Source organism: Halichoeres trimaculatus, unplaced genomic scaffold, assembly GCF_033239565.1.
Source record: "Halichoeres trimaculatus isolate MK-OKI-2021-1 unplaced genomic scaffold, fHalTri1.1 fHalTri1_scaffold_8, whole genome shotgun sequence".
Taxonomy (NCBI): Eukaryota; Metazoa; Chordata; class Actinopteri; order Labriformes; family Labridae; genus Halichoeres; species Halichoeres trimaculatus.
The window spans coordinates 2,242,446-2,264,730 of NW_027437186.1; the positions used below are offsets into that span (position 1 = coordinate 2,242,446).

General features: G+C 40.8%; 1 protein-coding gene across 15 annotated transcripts in view; it reads left to right on the forward strand.

The window, feature by feature from the left end:
• The window catches only part of LOC141795659 (regulating synaptic membrane exocytosis protein 1-like), a 261,446-nt gene that overhangs the window by 132,604 nt on the left and 106,557 nt on the right, over positions 1-22,285 (forward strand). For all 15 annotated transcript variants that reach the window (XM_074676630.1, XM_074676634.1, XM_074676637.1 and 12 more), the window contains 2 exons: positions 20,340-20,602; positions 21,124-21,818. In XM_074676630.1, the coding sequence (XP_074532731.1) occupies positions 20,340-20,602; positions 21,124-21,818 (958 nt within the window). The remainder of the gene's footprint in view (positions 1-20,339; positions 20,603-21,123; positions 21,819-22,285) is intronic.

The following is a 22,285-nucleotide window of genomic DNA, read 5'->3' on the forward strand; positions in this document are numbered from 1 at the left end:
TGACCGAGCGGGATCATATAAATGGTAAAAAGGATGGGACCGAGTACCGAACCTTGTGGGACACCATGGTTAACTGGGGCTGGGTGGGAGGTTACTGGAGACAAACTGGTGCCTGTTGGACAGGTATGAGGGGAACCAGGAGAGTACAGAACAGGCAAGTCTGAGGTGAGTAGAGAGGCGATTGAGGAGGATGGAGTGGGAGACAGTGTCAAAGGCTGCAGAAAGATCCAGCAAGATCAGGATACTGATGCGGCCTACATCAGCAGCCATGAGCAGATCATTGGTGATATTAATCAGTGCAGTCTCTGTGCTGTGGTGGGCTCTGTATCCCAACTGTAGGGGTTCGAAGAGCTTGTGGTTGGACATGTGCTGACGGAGCTTTGCTGCAACTGCTCTTTCCAGGGTCTTGCTGAGGAAAGGAAGTTTCGAGATTGGCCGGTGGTTGGCAAAATCATCAGGATCGAGGATTTTGGAGCTCACATAGTGGAAATGCACCATGAAGTTGCAAAGAAAGCCTTGAATGACATGGATTTTAGAGGCTGTTACTCCTGCCTCTTAAAATGCTTCAGAGATCCAGGCAAGCTTGTCAGATTGTGAGGGGGTCCTGGCCACCCTCGATCACCTATTCAGATACACACCTGCATCCCTGTGTGGTAATAAAACTGCCTTCCTCCCACTGATCCCTAGGGAGGCCCTAAGTGAGTTTCGTTTTAACCCCCCCCTAGTCATTTAGTCTTTTACAGCAGAGGAAATTCAGTCTACATAGTATTTATTTATATGAAAAATTTTCAAAACAGAGCTTAGATTTAACACCACTGCAGTTATCCTCTTACGTAAACCGCAGTTTACAACTGAAGTACCATTTTTTCAGGAACCGTACAAGTTTTAATCTATGGTTGAACTAATTTAACCAATCAACAATGCTAAGTTAACTATCTTGAGCTTGTAATATAATGTATTTAAGGTTTCTCAGAAAAAGGCAAAGAATCAATAAATAAAACAAAAATAAAATCATAATCAAGTCTGAAAAAAAATTCAAAACATGCATCGGTAATATTTAAAGTATGTATGAACAACTTCAGTAAAACAAAACAACAAAACTATTTTTGTCAAAGTCACAATCTTATTCGCAACTGTATGAATCTTTCTCCACATGGAGGGAGAAAATAGTGTCATTTGTTTCAATTTATACTGAATATTAAAGAAAATGCATAAAAAAAAAAAAAAAACATGAGTCGGCACTTATGATGTGGAAATATTCATCCATGAACTAAGTATTGTCAACTACCTACCTTTTCCATTTCCTCTTTTGTATTAGTGTTTTCTTTTTAATCATATTTTTTGTTATTGTATTTCCTTTGTTTCATCTCTCTTTTATTGTCATGTTGATGCTTCTGTTTTTGTTGTTTTTTGTTTTTTATATGTGTGGTTGTGTTGTGTCATGTTTGGTGTTTTGCACTATAAGGAGACCGTACATTGTTTCATGAGACCTACCGTCAGACCACTGATGCTCCCTCTAACAGCTGCAGATCCCACGCAGGTACACTCACACATGGTACACACTCGGTAGTGAGGATAATGTCTGGCAGACAGTTCAGCAAGTCGTGGCTTCTTCTAGATAAACTTTGTGGGAACTCCTCATGGGAAGAATGTTACACTTTTGGTAAAACCGACTTGCTTTTTCCAGAAGACACTGGAGAGGCTGAGTCAACAGAGGACTCCGAGCATAAAGAGTAAGCTTGCCCTCGTTTACTATGAACTACTCTTAGCTAGTGCTGGCTCGCCAAGGCTAGCGGGCTAACAGCACTCCTAGTGCTGTAGTGGCTGACGTCCTTAGAGGGTTAAAATGGGTGGATGGATTAATGGATAGATGGATGGATTAATGGATAGATATACAGAGTCGTTGTTTCTCACACCGAATGTCGAGGGTTCGATCTGAGCCCCTGCAATCACATGCTGAAGTGTCCTTGGGCATGACACCAAACCCAAACTACTCCCACTGTCGTTAAGTGAAGTGTGGATGCCTGTGGATGTGTGGGATAAAACTGATGGTGCCCTTTAGCAGAAGGTACAAGTGTGTGGATGTGGTGTGGATGGGTGATGTGTAAAAGTGCTCTATGTGGGTAGAAAGACTGGGAAAGTGCTCCGAAAGTACCCTTCTGGGTATTTTTTTTTTCAAATTAACATAAAGTAGTAATGTTGTTGTAAAAGGTAATGATTAAGTATATTTTATTTTTTAATCCTTTGAGAGAAAAAGTAGGGGGGACCAGGTATGGTTGTAACATGGGAAGAGTTGTAACACCAAGTGGCAACCTCCAGGCTAGGACTATGAGACAATGCAAAAGTGCTAAAATCTGCTGTTTCTCGAGTGTTCGCTTGAGGCTGGCTCCGGAAGTAACGGAAGTCACGTACACATCAAGCCAAAAAAAATTTTCAAAGCAGAAATTAACATATTTATAGCCTGGTTCAAAAAACGTCTCCTGTCTGAGTCGCTAATTTTACTACCAGCACCCACTGTACGGGGGGGGTGGGTTTTTTTTTTTTCTAACTCGGATAATAAGAGGCACAGCTGAGGGTCACGTGACCGACAGGCGCCCTTTGGCTATAGGTGGAGCCCTTGCCACTACCAATATGGCCGCTATTGCTGATGTGCTTCATTTTCCGTTTCAGAAACAAACGGGTGACGTGTTTTATACAGTCTATGTGTAACACCACCAATTCCACCAATCAGGGATAAGATAGAAGTCATATAATCATTTCAATATTACCCACTTTTACCCTGATCACGCATGGTGGTTGTCAGGGCTGGAAACAGATGCATGCAGATTCTATAGAGAAAAAACTGATTATGAAGTAAGAAAGTGAAGTTTTTGACTAAGACTATTCTTTTTAGTACTTATACTATTCCAGATTAAAACCATTTGACTCATGTCAGGATAAATTGTAGTTTCTCAGGCTAAATGTGACACATTTTTCCCATGCTAATTTCAATCCACTATGCTAATATAGCTAGCTAAACACTGGCAGACAGGGGTGGGGTGGGTTGCAACATATCTTTAAAAAGTCCCTTAAAAAATCCCCTTATGTAAAACTAAGAACATTTTCTTGAATTTAATAATGTTACAGAACGCCTAGGCGTGGAAAAGAAAGACTGACAGCGGTGTGCCTGCAGATGTTTTTTTTTTAAAAAGCATCTCATGAAGCCACAAAGAACGACAAGTCAGTCAGATCTGTCACAAAGGCACATGGGATCTGCCATGTTACTACAAATCAGTACAGAAGCTGAGGCTCTCCGAGATACAGGAGGAAATGTTGCACCTCAAAAAAGAAAAAAAAAGGCCACCACTCCAGGGTTACAACCATTGGTGATTTTGATTAAAAATACACCACTCTCTTTTTCTTAATCTCTCTTTCTCACACACACACCCACACACACATTTTTTTTTCGACCTATGTGTTCTTTATACAGCTACAATGTAGTGTTTGAGCATACATACTAGGGGCAGGCCTTTTCATACCATCTACGATAATACCAGTATAATTTTTTTGGCAATATATATTTGTCATTTCGCAGTATTTACAGTGCAGAGACGCAATGACATCTGACACTCACTGCTGAGTACAAAACAATAAAGGCCGAGAGCGAAAGTAGCATGGCAGCATTGACTTTATCCTCACATGAGGATTTAGTGGCTAAAAGAGGAGCTTCCTCAGTGATGTGGAGGTGGTTTGGCTGACCAAAGATCAGACACTCAGCAAAACACATTAAAAGCAACATGTGCAGGAGAACTTTTACCGCGAGGGGTTGCAATACCACAAACATTAGTTTGTGAAGCTAATCTGGTCCTCCCAAAACTTCAGCACCTTCAGTCCATGCCCTCTCTTTTCTGTTGGTGTCCTTATAGAAAGGATGTGTTGTGTTATACAGAATGATGAAGTCTTTCTCCTGCAAGATTAACTTTTTCTCCTCCAAACATCAGATTTCTGACCTACATACTATGTTTACATTTCAAGCTAGTATAGTAGTAATGAATGATTGGAAAAGTGGCTTCCGTACTGTGTGTGCAATAAAAATGCTGTTCTTCAGAAGCAGCAACCACTTATAATAAGCTGTTCAGTTTTTTCCCCCATATCATCATAAATATTGCTATCGCAAATTTTCTTAAAATACTGTGATATGATTTTGAGGCTATATTGCCCACCCCTAATACATACTGTAAAGGATGAACTCTTGAGTCCAACAGGAAGTGAGTTATGGTCAGCCACAGAGAGAGACATTGTTCTGGATTGTTCTATTTCAATAAACCTGTCTTTGGGGGGGGCTGAAGCAAAAAGTGTTACAACCATACCCAGTCTTCCCTTCTGTAGGTATGTTGATGGTGTTTGGTGAATTAAAAGTAAGCATGGTGTATAGATATCTCATAGATTGTTACACCCCCCCGATCTATTATATTAATACAATTTTTGGGGATTGGCGTTTTACACCTGCAAACTTGAGCATCTATGACATTCATAGTGAATTAATTGATTAGACCTTTTGTAAGTGAGAGGGTCTTGTATACATTGCGCAAGTGATACAACAATGGTATTAGCTGTGTTGTACTTATAGAACCACAGTGTTTACAATGAGCATTAAACTCAAATGGTCCCACTTCAAACTTCCCCTAACACTTCATATTTCATTCTGGGCAAATTGAGATAATGCATTGCACTGCTGGAGAACTTCTTCAGTTCTCTCCCTTGCTTCTTAAGTTTAAGTGCCCACTGGTGGGTAAGATGTCTAATTGCTTTTTTGTAATCCACTTACAATATCATGAATACAGATTTTTCTGTGTAGTGCAAAATAAAACTCTGTGGCTTTATTAAATGCCCACATCAGATGTGCAAAATTCTGTGATCCACCAAACCTTAATGGCCATGAATCGATTATCAATTTGCTGTTCCTGTCCCAAAAATAAAATAAATAAATAATGTAATGTAATGTTGAGGTTTGGAACCAGGTGTTGATAAATGTGAAAGCGGCTGTATCGAGATGTAATCTCGACCTCTGCCTGTGCTTTTTTATAGTTTTAGTCCAGAGGAGAATGACTTTCCAGTCAATACTTCTGCATCCTCTACCTCTGTGAAGTTTCATTCACCCCCTGATGCCGCTCTCAAGATTACAGCAACATCATCTCCCCTGCAGCACAGAGCCCCAGGGCATGGGCCTAGAACCAAAACCAACAGAAGACGCAGGAAGGCGGCGTCATCACCCCAGGGTCGGCCCTAGCTCAGCAGGCACCCTAGGCAAAAGACAAAAACGCGCCACCCCCCGCCCTCCGTGGCAAACACACAAACATACATACAATAAAATAAATACATAGTAAATTGTCAAGATAAACATATATACATTCTTTATTACTCCAAAACTTGACACGTCTTGACTTACGAGCTGCAAAAGCATCTATTGTTTCATCATATGAAACCTGTCTGGACATTTCCTTATTGATACTCATTATTGCAAGTCCATTAAGGCGCTCTTGTGACATTGTGGACCTTAAATAAGTTTTGATCAGCTTAAGCTTAGAGAAGCTTCTCTCTGCAGATGTCACAGTCACAGGGGTAGTGGCAGCAATTCTCAATGCCACCCAAATGTTTGGATACACCTTTTTCAGGTTTTTTTCCTCCAGAAAAACAAGAAGTTCTAAGGTTGTCATCTTCTGTTTTGGCCATTGTGAGAAACACTGCATCTCTACAATTAGTTCTTCATAATTCAAGTCAGCCTGATCTCCATCTGTGAGAGTTTTACACAAATCTTTGGTTTTCTTTTCAAGTTCACCAGCTGGCAGACGAGGGAAGTTGATTAGGACACTGAACATCTTTGCAACTTCACTCATCATTTCAGTTCTCTCTCTCAGTGAAGCAATGGCCACATCCACAACAGTATTAAAAAATGAAACTTCCATTTTCTTCAAGGCATCGGTCAAAGGTTCATCAGGGGCCTCATAGGAGAACTGTTGTCTTGTAGTTCTCAGTCTTTTCTGCTTTAGAGCAGCTACCACATCTCTTCACACATTTCTTTGGCTGAAGTCTGGGCTGCAGCAAAGCCTGTGAGTCTGTAGCTACCAAGGGAAGCTTCAGCTTTTGAGAGGAGGTCAATACCAACATCCAGGTGCAAGCTTTCTGACTGCAGAAGTTTATTCACAGTCTGGACTTTTGTAAGCACATCATGCCACACCACAGTACATATAGAAAACTGGTAGGATCCAACCTGCTCAGCTAAAGACTGTGCTTCAATTTTCAAGGCTGGATCCAAAGTGCTCTCTCTCACCCCTAACAGGGCTTTTACTTTTGCAGCCTGGTACCTTACAGCCACCACGTTATTAATCCGACTCTCCCATCGTGTGTCTGCCAAGGATTTTAAAGTCTTGTTCACATGCTTTTGTAAAATGGACCATCTCTGAGTGGAGGCAGAAAAGAGATTGAATAGTTTTTGCAGGTAACCAAAGTATCCAGTTGCATCTGCAGAGCTCTTTGCTGCATCTGAGACAACTAGACAGAGCGTGTGTGCTCCACATGGCCCAAATAAAGCCCTGGGATTAATATGAAGAAGTCTGGCTTGGACTCCCTTGTTCTTTCCTTTCATGTTTACTCCATTATCATAAGACTGCCCTCTGCAGTCTTCAAAAGGAATGTTGAGCTTTTGGAGTTTGTTGAGGATGAGGGATGAGAGACCTTCTCCTGTTGTTTCTTCTGCCTCAAGAAACCCCAAGAAATGTTCTTTGACTTGTGGAGCGCCTTCAACTGTAACAATCCGAATGATCACAGATAACTGCTCTGTGTGGCTTAAATCTGGGGTGCAGTCTAAGATGACTGAAAAGTATTTGGACTGCTTGATTTCTTTCACAATGGAGTCCAAAATCCTTTCACTTATGCAGTCAATATGCTCATTTTGAACTGTCTTTCCAAGGTATCAGGTATGATTGGCCCCTCCTTCAACCTTTGCAATATGCTCCTTGAGCACAGGGTCAAACTGAGCCATGAGCTCTACTTCCTTCAGAAAGTTACCATTATTGGGTTGATTAAGTGTGTCTGTAGACCCCCTAAGAGCAATATTTTGTTCTGCCAGTGACTGAATTATTGCCACAAACCTTGTGAGAACTCGCTATCTTCTCCTTTCAGTGTTCATTAGTGCCATTTCAACTTTATCAATTGTCTGGTCCTTTTTAATACGACTCTCTAATTCTTTCCATGATCCCATGTTCTTTTTATGTTCAGGACTGTTCTCATGCATTTTGAGTATGTCACTGCAGTTTTTCCAGTCATTTAAACCATCCCTGCTTAGTTTAAATGTTTTCTGGGAGAAGAGCTTGCAAGAGAAACAGTATAAACTGTCTTTTTTGGGGGAATACATGAGCCACGTTCCTCTGATTTTTCCCCCATTCATTAAGTATCTGTAAAAGTAGTGGTGATGGAAACTTCTTCCATCCTGTTTTTTTGGAAATGTGAAATCGGATTTGGTCTCATATGGTCCTCGACTTACTAACTCGGTCCTCTCTGAGTTAGAGAAGTGGAGTGGCCAGTCAGCAGGATTGATGAGTGGTGCTGTGACAGATTCACATACTTTTGAGGTTGATGGCGAGGTGTCTTCAGACTGGTGGACTACAACACTGATTGTGCTGGTGCTGGGTTCTTCTTCTGTAAGAGAATCAAACAAACACAACCACTTTATGAAGGCATCTACGTTAGGCATCAACGATAACAGTTTCACTTCAATCACAAGGCACAACTTTTTTTATAAATAAGGTTCAAATGCTCATTATTTATCTATGATGATCTATTAAATGGATGACTATGCAGGGTAACTGTAACAAACTGCTCACAAAGGCACACCAGCTTGATTCATGGCATTAAATAACAAATAAGATGACCAAACAAATGCATCTTATTTACATGCCCCAATAATGTGGAACTGCTAATAAGCAGCATCAAAATGTGTATGAGAACTTAATAATATTTATGCCAAAATTAGTTTGTTGTGTAAAACAAAAAAACAGCTCCTACTTTAGGAATGAGAATGTCATCAGTATTGTCCCTTTTGTGTGTTATTTATTTTGTGTATATCTACTGTGTGAATATAAAATAAATTGTAGCAAAATCAGTATAGCTCGTATTGCTTCTATTCCAATTGTATTTATTATACTACAATGCTAATACCAAAGGTAGGTACATTTATACTCACCTGGATCTACATATTGAAGCTGAAGTGTTTGTTGTGTGTTGCAGCTTGCTGCTTGACTAGCTGCTGCTGTTAAGTAAAACAAAAATCACAATCAATGCATTACATAATTTCTTCCTCACTGTCATGGAGAGCCCCTGGTACAGAAGAGAGCGAACCTGAGGCCTCCTCGGTCGCAGCTTCTAGAGGTTCCTGACGTGGCTGCAAGTATTTTCTTAGTGCATCTGGACAATATATATACACACATTTAATACTTGACACGATTGAAGTTACTACACAAACTTAATTCTGGCAAGCATTCTGTAATGCATATATTGCACAAAATACATGGTGTTACGAGCGAAATTATTCTTATTTTTACAGTAGCATTAGCTAACGTTGCTCTGCCTTGTCTTGCTAGATGTCTGAGGGAAAAGTCTTTATGCACGTTCATACACAACACATACCTCTACTTTGGGCTCGCTTGTCCTCCTCTTCTTTTTTACGCTTTTTGTTAGGTGCACCAGACACCTTGGAGTGCCTTTTCATGGCAAAAGTTTAACAAATAGCCTTAGTTGTTGACACTGAGACGTTATTAATGACAAGCAGCAGGTCAGGGGGGGCAAGGAGATCTCCTCTGATGACAGCTACAGCTGTCATCAGAGGAGATACAGATCGCAGGATGTCGTATCACGGAGATCCAGGCTAAGAAAATCCATGGTTACGCCAAACCTACCATCATGGCAACACCTTCCTATAACCATTCAGCCAGAAAAGTGGTTCCAGGTTGTAGGGAGCATATGCAGTGCGAGCACTGCAAAGCCAAAGGACGACACTAAAAGACGACTTGGATGTGACAGGTCTGCCAGGTGCCACTGTGTCTCATGCTGTTCAGAAACTGCTACTCGCTGTGGCACGGTCAGAGGTATTAAGTTCAGAAGTGGATCAAGGTTTCTTTTTTTTTCTAAGCGTTAAAAGTATAATCATTGTTATAATGTTAAAGGCACTTAAGTTAGCCTGCGAGCTTTACCAGACCTAAGTAAATATGTTAAATGTTTTTCCAGTAAATTAAAAAGTTATGTCTCCTATACTCTAAAAAGTTTGTTAAAAAATCACTCACAAGAAAGTTTTCCTCTGGATTTTACAGCGGAGGGATTTTGTTTCTGGGTGTTGATGTTTTTTCAACAATCTAACAGCTGTGATTTAGGTGTGTTTAAAGGAAAAAATAATTCTAACCCTTTTTTTTTCTCTTAATGCTGGTTTGAGAATAAATGATTAATTTTCAAAGAAATCTAGTTTTGTCTTTTGTGCAATTTTTTCCCCACTAAAGGAGATAAAATATCTTGAAGACTTTTATTCTTGAGCTTTAACTTCTTACTCCATGGGTGCTTTTCAACATTATTATCTACTGTAATTGTGATTAAGTTTAATTTGGTTGAAAAATTAATAATTAAAGTGTTACATTAACAACCAGCAGCAAATAATGAACTGTGCCATTTTACATTTTGAATCTGTGCTGCTCAAAGAGCAACATTAGGATTTTTAACCTTTCAGCTTCATCTTTTACATGCTTTAATTGATTTGGAGTTGCCCCCGGAAGCTGCTTTAACCAGCAGCCGAGGAACGGACTGATGAGGCTCAGTGTGGCCTTTGTGTTTGCTACTGTTCAGACCTATTAGCATCATGCCAGCTGTCAAAGAAAGCAGTGGTTCTCAAAGTAGGCGGTCAGGAGACAAGTCAGTGCCTGTAAAATGCCTTCCCAAGTCAAAAACTGTTTCAAACTCAGTAAAATCATTGAAATTCCTTCTGAACAGGAGTAGCTATCCGCATCTTCCTGTCTGTAAATCAATGACTGAACTCGCGGTGCTGCGCTAAGTTGGAAGCGTGCACCTTGCCGGTCTGGCTGCAGAAGAATCACAGATTGGTGGATGTTTTCACCAGCGCTCTAATGTCCCACATGAGGTGGTGTGTTTTTTTGTTTTTTTTTTCTTTGCAGTGTGTGTGTGTGTGAGAGAGAGAGAGGCAGAGAGCGTGCACATTTCTCTCTCTCTCTCCCTGGTGGTGCTGGGGTGTTTGGCAGGATAAATATAGCTGCGTTGGTGTAAAGCTGTTTTTTTCCTAAGCTTTTATAGCTTTAATCAAAAGCAATCTGGAGGAGGGAGCAATGGATGGCAAAGAGGGGTGAGAAATAGGGGGAGAGGAGGGGTAAGAGGGAGAGGGAGGTTGGAGATGGCTGATGCCAGAGTGTTTTATTTTAGCTCTCTTTAAAGAGTCATTGGGGAGTGTTCAGGAGTAATGAGAACCCTGGTGGCTGGAGAAGAGGGACTTACTCTAACCCCTCAACCCTCCTCCATCCTTTCTCCATCTCTCTATTTCCCACCCAGCTTCACTTCTCTTGTCATCCCCTGCTCCCGCATTCTGCCACCGATGTCAACTACAACTATGACTGCATATACACTGAAGGCCCTCATGCTCTGCTCTATCTTGCCGGATGAATCCTCATTGCTATTCTGGGATGTAACCCACATCCTTCATCGATATGAGCTGAAAGCGATGTTGTCAAGACATGTGCAAAGAGGAAGAGTCATCAAAGATGTCATGTTTGTTTTTGAAGTGTGTCGCTGGGTGTATGTTTGAAGCTGTCTAAGTTTGGGCCTTCTCAGGCTGCTATTTAAATGTTGCTCAAGTCTTTTGTTCAATAAAAATAGAGTCAGAAGGGCTGTAACAGGAAGAGAAAGATGAAAAACAAGCATGAATACAAGACCAGTTGTTTCAAAGATGATTTAAAGTGACACTGTACCTTCCAAAGGAAATCTGATGTTTTCAACCCAGACCTTCTTGACTTCTTAAAATAACAGAAATGCTCAAAATGCTTCAGCCATGTCATTGCTCTCAAAAAGAGTCAGAAGACAATTACATGTCTCTAATTTTATCATTCCTAATTCATGAGTTTCTGCAAGTCTAACACACAGCACAGGGACAGAGCCAGGATTTCAGTGTTGGCGGGCCAAACAAATTTAGGATGGGCCTTAAATTCCTGAAGTAAGTAGATCAGTTAATGACTGAGAGGTATACTACTCTTACTATGTGTAGTTTTTAAAGCAGTTAGTTGCTTTTTGCTCCTTTGATTGCGTTTTAATAACTCTTTTGCGCATTTGATGGATTAACCTGGGATCACTCTCCATGGTACTTACCAAAGAGTAGTACTTTAACACACCAGCAGGCTGCACCGCTACAGCATTCCATTTATTAAAGGCTGTAAGAGAGGGGACATTAAACACGTTAAAAGAAAAATAAAAAAAATCTACAGTCTTTCCCAAAATCATTCTCTAGTTAAGCCCATTTAACATAAGGCTGAATGTTGCATGACTCAGTTTATTTTGTTTGTTTGTTTTTCCAGCAGTTTAAAAAAGATTGCCAAACTCAGCTATTATTTACGAAGACAGGGCATCTTACACAAGCAAATTCAACGTGAAGTGGCAAAACTTGGCAATGCTGCTTTTAAACTGATTAAAAAAAACATTCAAAGAAATTTTAGGGTGGGCCTGGGTCCCCTTGGCTCATCCATAATGCCGTCCCTGACACAATATAACCGTAACTGTTTTAGCAGTGGGCTCCGCTGTTTCTGAAGACACTGAGCCTCATTTTCTAAATCATACAAGTTTTCTTGTATGACTTTTTCTTTTCTTGTAAGACTTTATTTGACCAGGAAAGAGACTGAGTGAGCAAAAGAGCAAATGACTTAAAATGGTATATCTAGGAATGACTGACTTATGGCAGCCTTTACCTGGGAATCCTGTGTTTTGTTTCAAATAAGGATGGGCAATGATTTTCAAATATAAAAATAGTTGTTAACATTGAAAAAAAAATCTTCAAATCATCTTCGAATAGTTAAGAGCGAATATCAAATAGCTCTTTTTTGCTTGAAATGGCCAGCCCTAGAATGCTATGAACTCTGGGTAAACTCCCTCAAGTGAAGTCTGCAGATAAGCCCATTTAAAGAAAGGGTGCAGGAAGTGCTCAATAATAGTAATATTAATTATACTAAAAGCTTTATTTGTATAGCACTTTTCAAAGCACATGTACAAAGTTCTTTACAGGCAGCTAAAACAACAAAGCAATTAATATTTTGGTAAAATCAGTAAGCAAACAAGATCAAATGAAAAGAAAGACATAATAGAATATGAAGACAATAAGGTAAAACAACATTTATAACAAAAGAAAATTAAAACTTATGTAATATCAGGGAAGGCTCTTGGATGTAAAACTTATTTTAAGAAATTACTTAAAAGAGTCTAATGACTAAGCAGACTGAATTTCAACAGGCAGACTGTTCCAGAGCCTTAGAGCACAGCCTACACTATGGTATTCAAAGATCTAAAATGTAGGAAGGTGCAAGGCCATGGCGAGCGTCAAAAGTAGTCAGTAAAATCTTAAAAATATTTCTAAAACATACAGGGAGCCAGTGTAGGGGGGTTAAAAATCAGGTAATCACCTCTCCTGGTTTTAGTTCAAAACCTGGCAGCTGAGGTTTGCAACTGTTGATGTTTCTCTGACTCAGGCAGGTGAAAAGATTGTTACAGTAATCCAGGCGTCAGGATGTAAAAGCATGTAAAAGTATCTCAGTGTCCTTAGCATCTAAAATGAAGCTATATTTGGCAATATTTCTTAAGTGATGAAAACAAAAGTTTAGTTGTATTCCATTCAAAATTGAGGTCACTGTCAAACCAGACACTAAGATTTTTTGCAACACCTTTAGATTCACAACACAAGGTACCAGCAGATGGCAGCAGATCATTTATCAAGTGCTGGGAGCACACGACAAGGATATCAGTGTTTTCATCAAACAAAGTCCACACACACTTCAATTTATCAATTTAACATTAGGACAGCACAAAACCCTGACTTGGTGGAACCACACCTTAAAGTTAGTGAATAAGTGAGTGTGAATGATGAGATTGGGCTCCAGTGTACAATGCTTAATCTTTATGAAAGTAGAATTAATATTTGATTACATTGTACAGGTTTGTCACAAATATCCTCATAACACTGCATGTTTTTATGATACTTTCAGATTCTGCAAAACTTTTGCTAGATCTCACAAATGTTGTCTCAGTTGTGTTTGGTCAACTCATCTACTTCCAGGTAAATTAAAAAAATAAATAAATAAATAAAATAAATAAATAAATAACAATGGAAGGCGCACATGGTGGGAGAGAAATATTGACTTTTATTTTGAGATTGGCCTTAAATAAAAAGATATCAAATCAACTCTTGGACATAGGCATGGTTTTCATATAAGCGAAAGACATTAAAAAAAATACTTGAAGCAAGGAGACTATACCATCGCAGATTTTACTCCGACCTGGCATTTATGGTTGGATTATACCATGGTCTAGGTAAATACTCATTCTGATTTGCTGTAGGATGTATATTAAAAAGTGATAATGGACACCTATTTAAAAGTTTCTGTCAGGCACCAATTCATGGTTGCTCCGGTGGGTGCTCACAATTTACATGACTTCCACTTCAATAAAGCTGCTAATGGCACTACAGCAACAACCAGCACGCACATGCACAAAGTCAAGTCCTCATGCAAACTTCAGACAGGACACCAACAAAGTTTTTTTTTTTTCTTCTTCTTCTTGCATTGATTAAATATATTTAATCAATGCAACAGGCCAGTGGACAGAGAGAATACAGAATACAAATCTGAAAACCAGCTCCACAGAGACCAGATAGCTGAGCCATGCGCTGTATTTAAAGCCATCAAAAATGGAGCTGTCTGTGGTTCTGAAAGTCAATGCCGTAAATCAAGACGTGCAAATCTGCCAGATATCAGCAACTGCAACGGACATGATCAATCAGTTCTGCACTTACTGGAGCTTTAAGGAGACAGACTACAAGTTTACAGCAACACATGCCATAAAAGTAATGGCCACTGCATTTACATGATTGGCATACACTGGTGCTCTGCACTGTGGGTGCTTGGGATTCTCCATGGGTGCTCGAGCCCTGCCCTAAGCATGCCTAAGCTCTGGACACACACAAGCAGTTCAGAGGTGCACTTGCCCTCTAAAATGATTCTTTGAACCACGTAACATAACGTTATGCAATCATCTCATATCCTTCACTGATTAGGCCTAATCTAACAGCTGCAGCCTACCAAGCTGCAGCTGTACCTTGGATATATTAGTCTAGTTGGCTGTTTCTTGTGAAAAACTTGAGATTTTAGCAGTAAAAAACAGCACTAATGTATTAATTTATTAAATATGTATTTTTTCCGTAAGTGACCATAGTATGATCACTTACCATGTACAGGTATTATCCCTTACTTCATTTGCAACCACCCATTCTACTCCCATTCCATTATTTAGTGTGTATTGACACAAAAGTAATACACTTACCTATCACCCCTTTGACAACATTTGCAAAATCTTAAGATAGTTTTGCAAGATCCTGAGATAATTTTGTGAGATCTCAAGATAGTTTAGTGAGATCCTGAAATACGTTTGCGAGATGTCAAGATAGATTTGCGAGATCCCGAGATACTTTTGTGAGATCTGAAGAAAGTTTTGCAAGATCCCGAGAAAATCCTTTTTTTTTTTTCTCCATGTCTCCTCAGGGGCACAGTAAGAATGTCTGTTACCTTCACAACAGAAGTAAAAAGAAAGGTCCAAAGACTGACGTGGAATTAGACTACAGCTAAACTAGGTAATCTGTAGATATGTGCACATGTTGAGTGATGGATCAGATATTGATGCACGCGGTCTGAATAGAGATGATCATATGTGACATTCTATGTCTGCATACAGGAATTCAGGCAGCAGAGGGTGACCTCAGCCAATGTATGGTCCATGTGCATATGTGCGAAGGGACAAACAGAAAGATGAAGACTGATAGATATTATCCTGGCAGTGTGGAATATATCCTTTTATTATCCAGCTGGCTCTGTGTGCTTCAATTGGAGGACAGAAGCAGCTTTCAGTGGAAGCCAAGCTGCTCCCTGTTAGAGCTGCCATCATGGTGCTCCTAAAAAAAATATTTATAAGCCTTTTTCCTGGAGCGCTCACTGGGAGCTGTGCCGCTCTGCAGGAAGTGCATTGGATCATTTTCTGTTAGATGGTCACTGTGACTGAAGGCGAGTTCAGGGAGTTGTTGCTAAAGTAGTTTGCAATACAACTACAATGAAGTTTGTTACTCAATCTCATTTGTCACATCAATTTTTCCCATTTAAATGAATTGAAATGCCATCAATCTATTCATTAGTTTTTGGCCCCCAAAAACAGCATATTGTTGCATTTTTTCAAATAAGAAAAATGTAAATTTATATAATGAATATTGTATAAAACGGCACAATAGAATGCACTTAAATAAACTGGTTTTATTAAGTCTAATGTTTAGCATTTACCTTGGAGATCAGACGACTTTAAGGTGCTGTTGAAGGTGAAGGAGAAAGGCTGGACTGAACAACCGAATCTTGGCTGGTTTTTGTCCTCTTCCCCACGCTTTCCTCACTTTCATCTGCAATCTTTTCTGTGAAAAACTAGTCCAATCAGGTTTATTTATTTATTCATTTATTTAACCTTTATTTCACCAGGTCAGTTCTTTTGAGATCAGAAGATCTCTTTTTCAAGGGAGACCTGAACAAGAATGGCAACATCACACAGCCAATGTACGGAGTGTTTCATCCTCCGTTTTATAAGGTTTCTGAAATTAGTTTATCAAGGGCCATTGAATAGTGCCATTGCACGCCCAGTTGCATCTTGTTCTGGGTTTTTCTTTTGAATAAAGTCTGAAAGTTTTGCAAAATAACTGCAAGTTAGGGGTGGGCAGTATATTAATTCCCTGTCTTAATTCAAGAGCATTTTATTGATTTGAGAGCAGTATTTTATTGATTTCATGCTCAGATTTTATGTTATTGTCTCTCAAAACTCTGCTCTTGCTCTCAAATTTGCTCTGAGCGTACTCAAACTGTGTCCTCGCGCTTGGTTATAATGTTGCGTGTGCTCAAACTGTCTTCCTGCGCTTGGTCATGATGCTGCTTGCGCGGATTTCCTGTGCTCACACTCGGATTCTTCCTCTTGCACTGAGGGAATTTCTGCTCACAGATCTCTGTCTGCTCTTGAATTTTTTTGTGGATTAACCAATAGAAGGCCGACTAGTATTGACCAACCAAATTATCCCTGTTTGGTTACGGGTGCGTTCGCTGTTCTTTACGGAGCTCTGCATACCAGCCGGCACTCTAAAACCTGGTTTATCATCCCCTGACCTCTGGGGCTGTAATAAATGTGATCTCTTAATTTTTTTTGTCCACTGATGGAATATCATTTAATAAACACACCAGGACCTGTGTTTTTCACTGAAAAAACTATATTGTATAATTATAGCCGCTTGACATGCTGGTGGAGAAAACAATGTCACCATCATGAAGCTAGGGACAACAGATCTCATGCAAAAATGGACTTACAAAGTCAAGGAAATCAGGCAAATTGTTTTAAATTCATTTTAATGAAAACTATATTGGGCTGTGTACTGAATATTTCAGTGCCCGCCTGTATGCGACGCTCCATGAAGCACAGTAAACGCACCCGTAAACAAAGAGGGATAATCTGGTTGACCAATACTAGTCGGCCTTCTATTGGTTGATCCACAAAAAAATCGAGCCAGACAGAGATCTGTGAGCAGAGATTCCCTCAACGCAAAAGAAAGAACCTGAGTGTGAGCGCAGGAAATGACACAGTTTGAGCATGTGCAGCACTGTAACCGAGCGCAAGGACACAGTTTGAGCACGCACAGAGCAAATTTGAGAGCAAGAGCAGAGTTTTGAGAGACAATATCATGAAATCAATAAAATACTGCTCTTAAATCAATTTAAAATTGATTCCATAGGCTTACCGGTTTCATTACTGTCACCAGTATTATATGTTGCTACGAAATGAATTGTGCAATGCAGTAATTACCACTGTAAAGCACTGCTACACATAATTTAGTTCATTTAGTCACTTTTCTGCCACAGCCATTCTAAAAATAACCCTTTTAGGCTAGAAGCACCAAGTCTGTGACGTGGCTCACTGGACGGGGTAAACATTTACCGGCGCGCTGAAAGCGAAACAGCTCATGCACACCAGACGAGGCTTCTGGTGTGCATGATCACAGCAATCCTGTTTTGGGTACATGCTGCACAACCCTATCGGTAAGTATCTATGGTCAAACCCCCAAAACCTAAAATGTGATACAACCAATTTTTGTACAGAAGTAGTGGCATCAAAATAACCATTTTGAAGTAAACTAAATACCATAAGTTGTGGACTATAAGCCGCTACATTTTTTCACACGCTTCGAACCCTGCGGCTAAAACAATGGTGTGGCTGAATTATAGGTTTTTTATGGTCTAACTATTTTTGTTACCAATAAAATGCAAAAAGTCATTTTTTGTTCGTAAATATTCTTTATTCTGTGAGGTTGCAATATTGAATAGGAACCAAAAGCAGACAGAAGCAGGGAAGCAGTCAGGAGGTAGTTTTATTGAATGAGAAAGGGTAAGTCCAGGTGCAGGGGGCGGCAGTGAAGGGAGGTTTGGGCTACTGGCAGGAGGATCGAGGAGGCACTGGAATAAGAGAAACAAGAGACAGGGGGTAAGTCCACAGTTAATCTCACACCACAAAAAATTCAAAAAGATGCTTAAAGCTTGCTTCAGTGAGGTCAAAATACCACATGGAGAGCAGGAATCAACTGGCGCCTGTCTTCAGTCAGAGCCGACCTAAAGAGCAGGTGCTGATTGCACTCATGAGGCACAGGTGTGAAGGGAGTGCCGCTGCAGGAGCAGGTAGAGGGAGAGGGAGAGTTGCCCAAACAGAGGGAGGGGGGGACAAGGAACTCCAGAGACCAATCAATGAAACCAGGGATCACCACACATTCTTTAGACCCAGTTTATTTCCTTAGTGTAGTGCACTTTAAGCCTGAAATGGATTAAGCTTATCTTCCAAAAACACATTGCAGGCAAAGGCCTTTTCTTACCCAGTATTGGACATTTTCCACCTGCTAGGTAGGATGTGTACACTTATAACACAGAACAGAATCAGAATCATGTTTTGAAAAGACTTCCCTTATGTCATGTTGGAAAACCACGATATAATACCATTTTCACAATTTGAAGGAAAAATGCTGTGATATAAATTTTAGGTCTGAATTTTTGCATTTTATTTTAAGAGGGTGAGCAGTTAACTGGTAACATTTTTAATGCCACTAAATTTGTTAAAATTAAATATTACTAGATTGTCGTCATGTGCGTTTTCCTAAATGTATGTTCTGTATGTTTTTGGAAACCTGTAAGGTTGTCTAATGAAGCACTAAAGATTTCTGAGCTTTTATTCCTCCAAACCCCGCTGCTGCAATACAGACAGCTGTGGAGTGAGACATAAAATTTCAGTTGTGGGATTTTTTCACCGCTCATGTTTTTTGGGACAACAAACTGACATACACAGAGATACTGACAGATCGGTGACTGAAGAGCAGCGGGCGAGAATGCAGGGCCAAAAAAAAAACCTTTTGAGGCAGCTGCTTGGTCTATAGCTTTATCAATCCAAGGTAGGATTCCTAAATCATTTAATGCTTTTCTTTTTATATATTTATCATCATCACTCACAAGAAGTAAAGAAACACTATTACCTGTCCTGACAGAACAACATTATGTGGTGCTAGACAGCGCTCCGGCTTCATCCTCAGAATAAGAGTCTATCAAAGGCATTTTGTAGCTACCTGTTTATTGGACAAAAAGAAGGGTAAAAAAAAATTATAGCAAACTAGCACAACACTTGTTTCCCCTTTCCCATCAGCAGAAACACCTGCTGACATGCCAGCAGACACTCGGTCCAGATGCACCGTCCATAAGAGCAGGCGGGATATTTATGCCTCAACACCATCAAAGCTTGGCAAAACTCATATTTTTTGTTGGCATGTATTTAATTGATAACGAAAATAGTTAGACAGTAAAAACCTAAATTAAGCTGCACCACTGTTTTAGCCGCAGGGTTCAAAGTGTGTGAAAAAAACTAGCGGCTTATAGTCTGCAAATTACAGTATTTTGTTTGCTTCGAAATGTTTATTTTGATGCCACTACTTTTGTTCAAAAATTGGTTGTATCACATTTTAGGTTTTGGGGTTTGACCATAGACACTTACCTATAGCAATGTGCAGCATGTGTCCGAAACAGGGTAGATGCCATCATGCACACCAGAAGCCTTGTCTGGTGTGCATGAGCTGTTTCGCTTTCAGCATGCCGGTAAATGTTTGATTTGTCTAGTGAGCCACGTCACTGACTCGGTGCTACTGGCCTAAAATGGTTATTTTTAGGATGGCTGAGGCAGAAAAATGACTAAATGGACTAAATTATGTGTAACAATGATTCACCATGGTAATTACTGCATTGGAAAATTCATTTCGTGGCAACAATACCAGTGACGGTTATGAAATCGGTATACTGCACACTGCACTGAAATCTAATCAAGTGTTCAGGTCTTATTTTATTAGAAGTTACTTTATCAGACTTAATCTGAGCCACAGTTACCTGACAAGCCTAGAAAAAACCCAACTTATTTTAAGATGTTAAGAGGCAAAAAGTGATGCCTAAGATGCTTAAAAAAAATCTCCTATTCAGGCTTTATTTTTGTCTAAGATCTTAAAATGGAAGATGTTTTCGAGATGTTTCTCTGGACTTGTCCGGTGAATTTGGCTAAGACTTTTTTTTTTTTTTTTTTAACTAAAAATAACATTTTGATTATTACACTGAAACTTCTGGTGATCTTAACTCATATCAGATTTGAAAACACAGAAACAGGCTTAACTTATCTCACAGGTGTGAGCAGCAGCAATATGTTGTGTTGTGGTCTATCCTTTCAAGGTGACCTGCCATGAAAAAATTAGCTTTGTTGGCCAAGGTAGGAAGAAAAGGAAGATCACACAGTGATTGAAAATGGAAGCTTGTCCTCTTAGGGCTCCTTACTAACGTGATAGAAAGTAATCCTATTTAGATTCTGTTCAGCATATCAAACTCCCTGTGATGTTGAGTAGTCCGTCACATTTGGATGAAACAGACATACTAGAGTGTCTGTAACCTGAACCTGTGCTTCTCTGTCCTCAGGTGATCTGGGTGTGCAATAACTGTCGGAAGCAGCAGGAGATTCTGACCAAACCGGGTGAGTGGTTCACTGGTCCGGTTGGAAAACTCGGTTCAGCCGTCAGCGAGCCGTCTGTGTGCCAAACTCCAAGTGACAAGAAGCTCCGTTCTCGCTCCCAAGCACCTCCAGAATCCACCACCTCAATCCAGGACCCCAACCGACCCGGTCAACTCGGGACCACACTTGGCGCTGATTCAAGGTCACGTAGCGAACCACCAAGAGACACGTAAGCTGAGTGACACATGGATGACAAAAGAAGGGATGAAAATAAAGTGTGACGATGTCTTTAGATATTTCTTTAGTTGAGCTTTGTTTGTGTCTCTGCATCATAAATACTGTCACAGCCTTTATCCAGACCTTAACACAAACGCACTGACAAGGCTAAACTGAGCTATGAAGCACCCAGGCACAGCAGGGAGAGAGGAGCCCAGAACTAATGATACAGAGCAGCTTTTTATTATCACTGATGTTGTTATATGAGGGTATTAAAGCTCACTGTTGAACAACATCAGCAACAGATGTGTCTGATGTGACTTTATCTGACCAAAAAATGGACCCAAAACAGAAAGACTGGTTTTCATAGCTGGTGAAAGCTTAAAATGTCCTAAAATTTTACATGCAAAGACTGGTTAACACACAACAGACAAACAAACATCTGTCAGTGACTCAGTGTTTGTCCTGAGGTTAAACGCTTCATCTTTCTCCTTTTCCTTTCTGTCTCTACATCCTATGCTGACCTCTCTCCAGGAGAAATGGGAAAAGTGTGGGAGCAACTGGTCGAGGAGAGCGCCGGGTGGGTCAGCCCAGGCTACAGACGCAGGTCTCCATGGATCGGGACCTCCGAGGAGAGTCCAGGGAGCGCAGGGAGGGCAGGAGGCTGTCAAAGGGACGCTCTCTGGAGCACGATCCAGTGGGAGGAGGTGTTGGAGGGAGACAGACAGAAGAGGGGGGCTACCACCACATGGACCACAGTGGTGCCTCCCCTCGCCAAGCTGGGCAGGTCCCTCCTGGAGGCCGGGGTCACCCTGTTTCTGTGCAGGGTCGGGGCATGGGTGTCATGGGGGAGGTTGGGGATGGCGTGAGGCCTGGTCAGAGGACGGTGGGTGGGGGTGGCGGGCCACATGAACACACCCTTGCTCAGCAAGCCCCTCCCCCTGAACTCAGAGAGCCCCCTGGTACAAGACCTGGTTCAGCCCCAGGCCAGGGACCTGTGAGACGGACCAAACGGGAAAAGGCTGAGAGCATGCTGCGCAATGATTCATTGAGCTCTGACCAATCAGAATCACTGCGTCCACCGCCACCGAGACCCTACAAGTCGAAGCGGGGACTGGGGGTGGGAGGGAAGAGGCAGACTAGTGTCAGCAGCTCTGAGGAGGAGGGGGGAACCACGCCCGAGTACAGCAGCTGCGAGGATGCCGAGATCGAAAGCATCAGCGAGAGAGGTGAGAGACCAAATCAATCATCACTTTGTGTTCATGATATAACTGATGTTGTTCTCAGCCAGAGAGGAGATGGAGGTATCGATATCTGATCATTCATCTGTTTATCCATCCAACACGTGACGTTTGAGGAAACCACCTCACCTCTGCTTTATGACAGTCTTAATTTACCAGGAAGTACTTAGAGCTCACTGTAGTCCACACAAAACCTCTCAGATAATCATTTAAACAGACATTTGATTGACGTGTCCTATTTGGCATTGGACCAACATACTCTCATCATACTTAATGTCAGCCTTCAGAGCTCAGAGCTCAGAGCTCTGGCAGTAAACAGGCTTTGTCTGAGAGTCACAGTGTTGCACAGCTGACTTTACATGAAAAATGACGGGTTGAAAAAGGGGAGGGGCTGTTTGTTTTTAGCTGGACTGTCTTTAATCAGCTGACTTTCTGTCTGTGTTTGGTGACCAAAG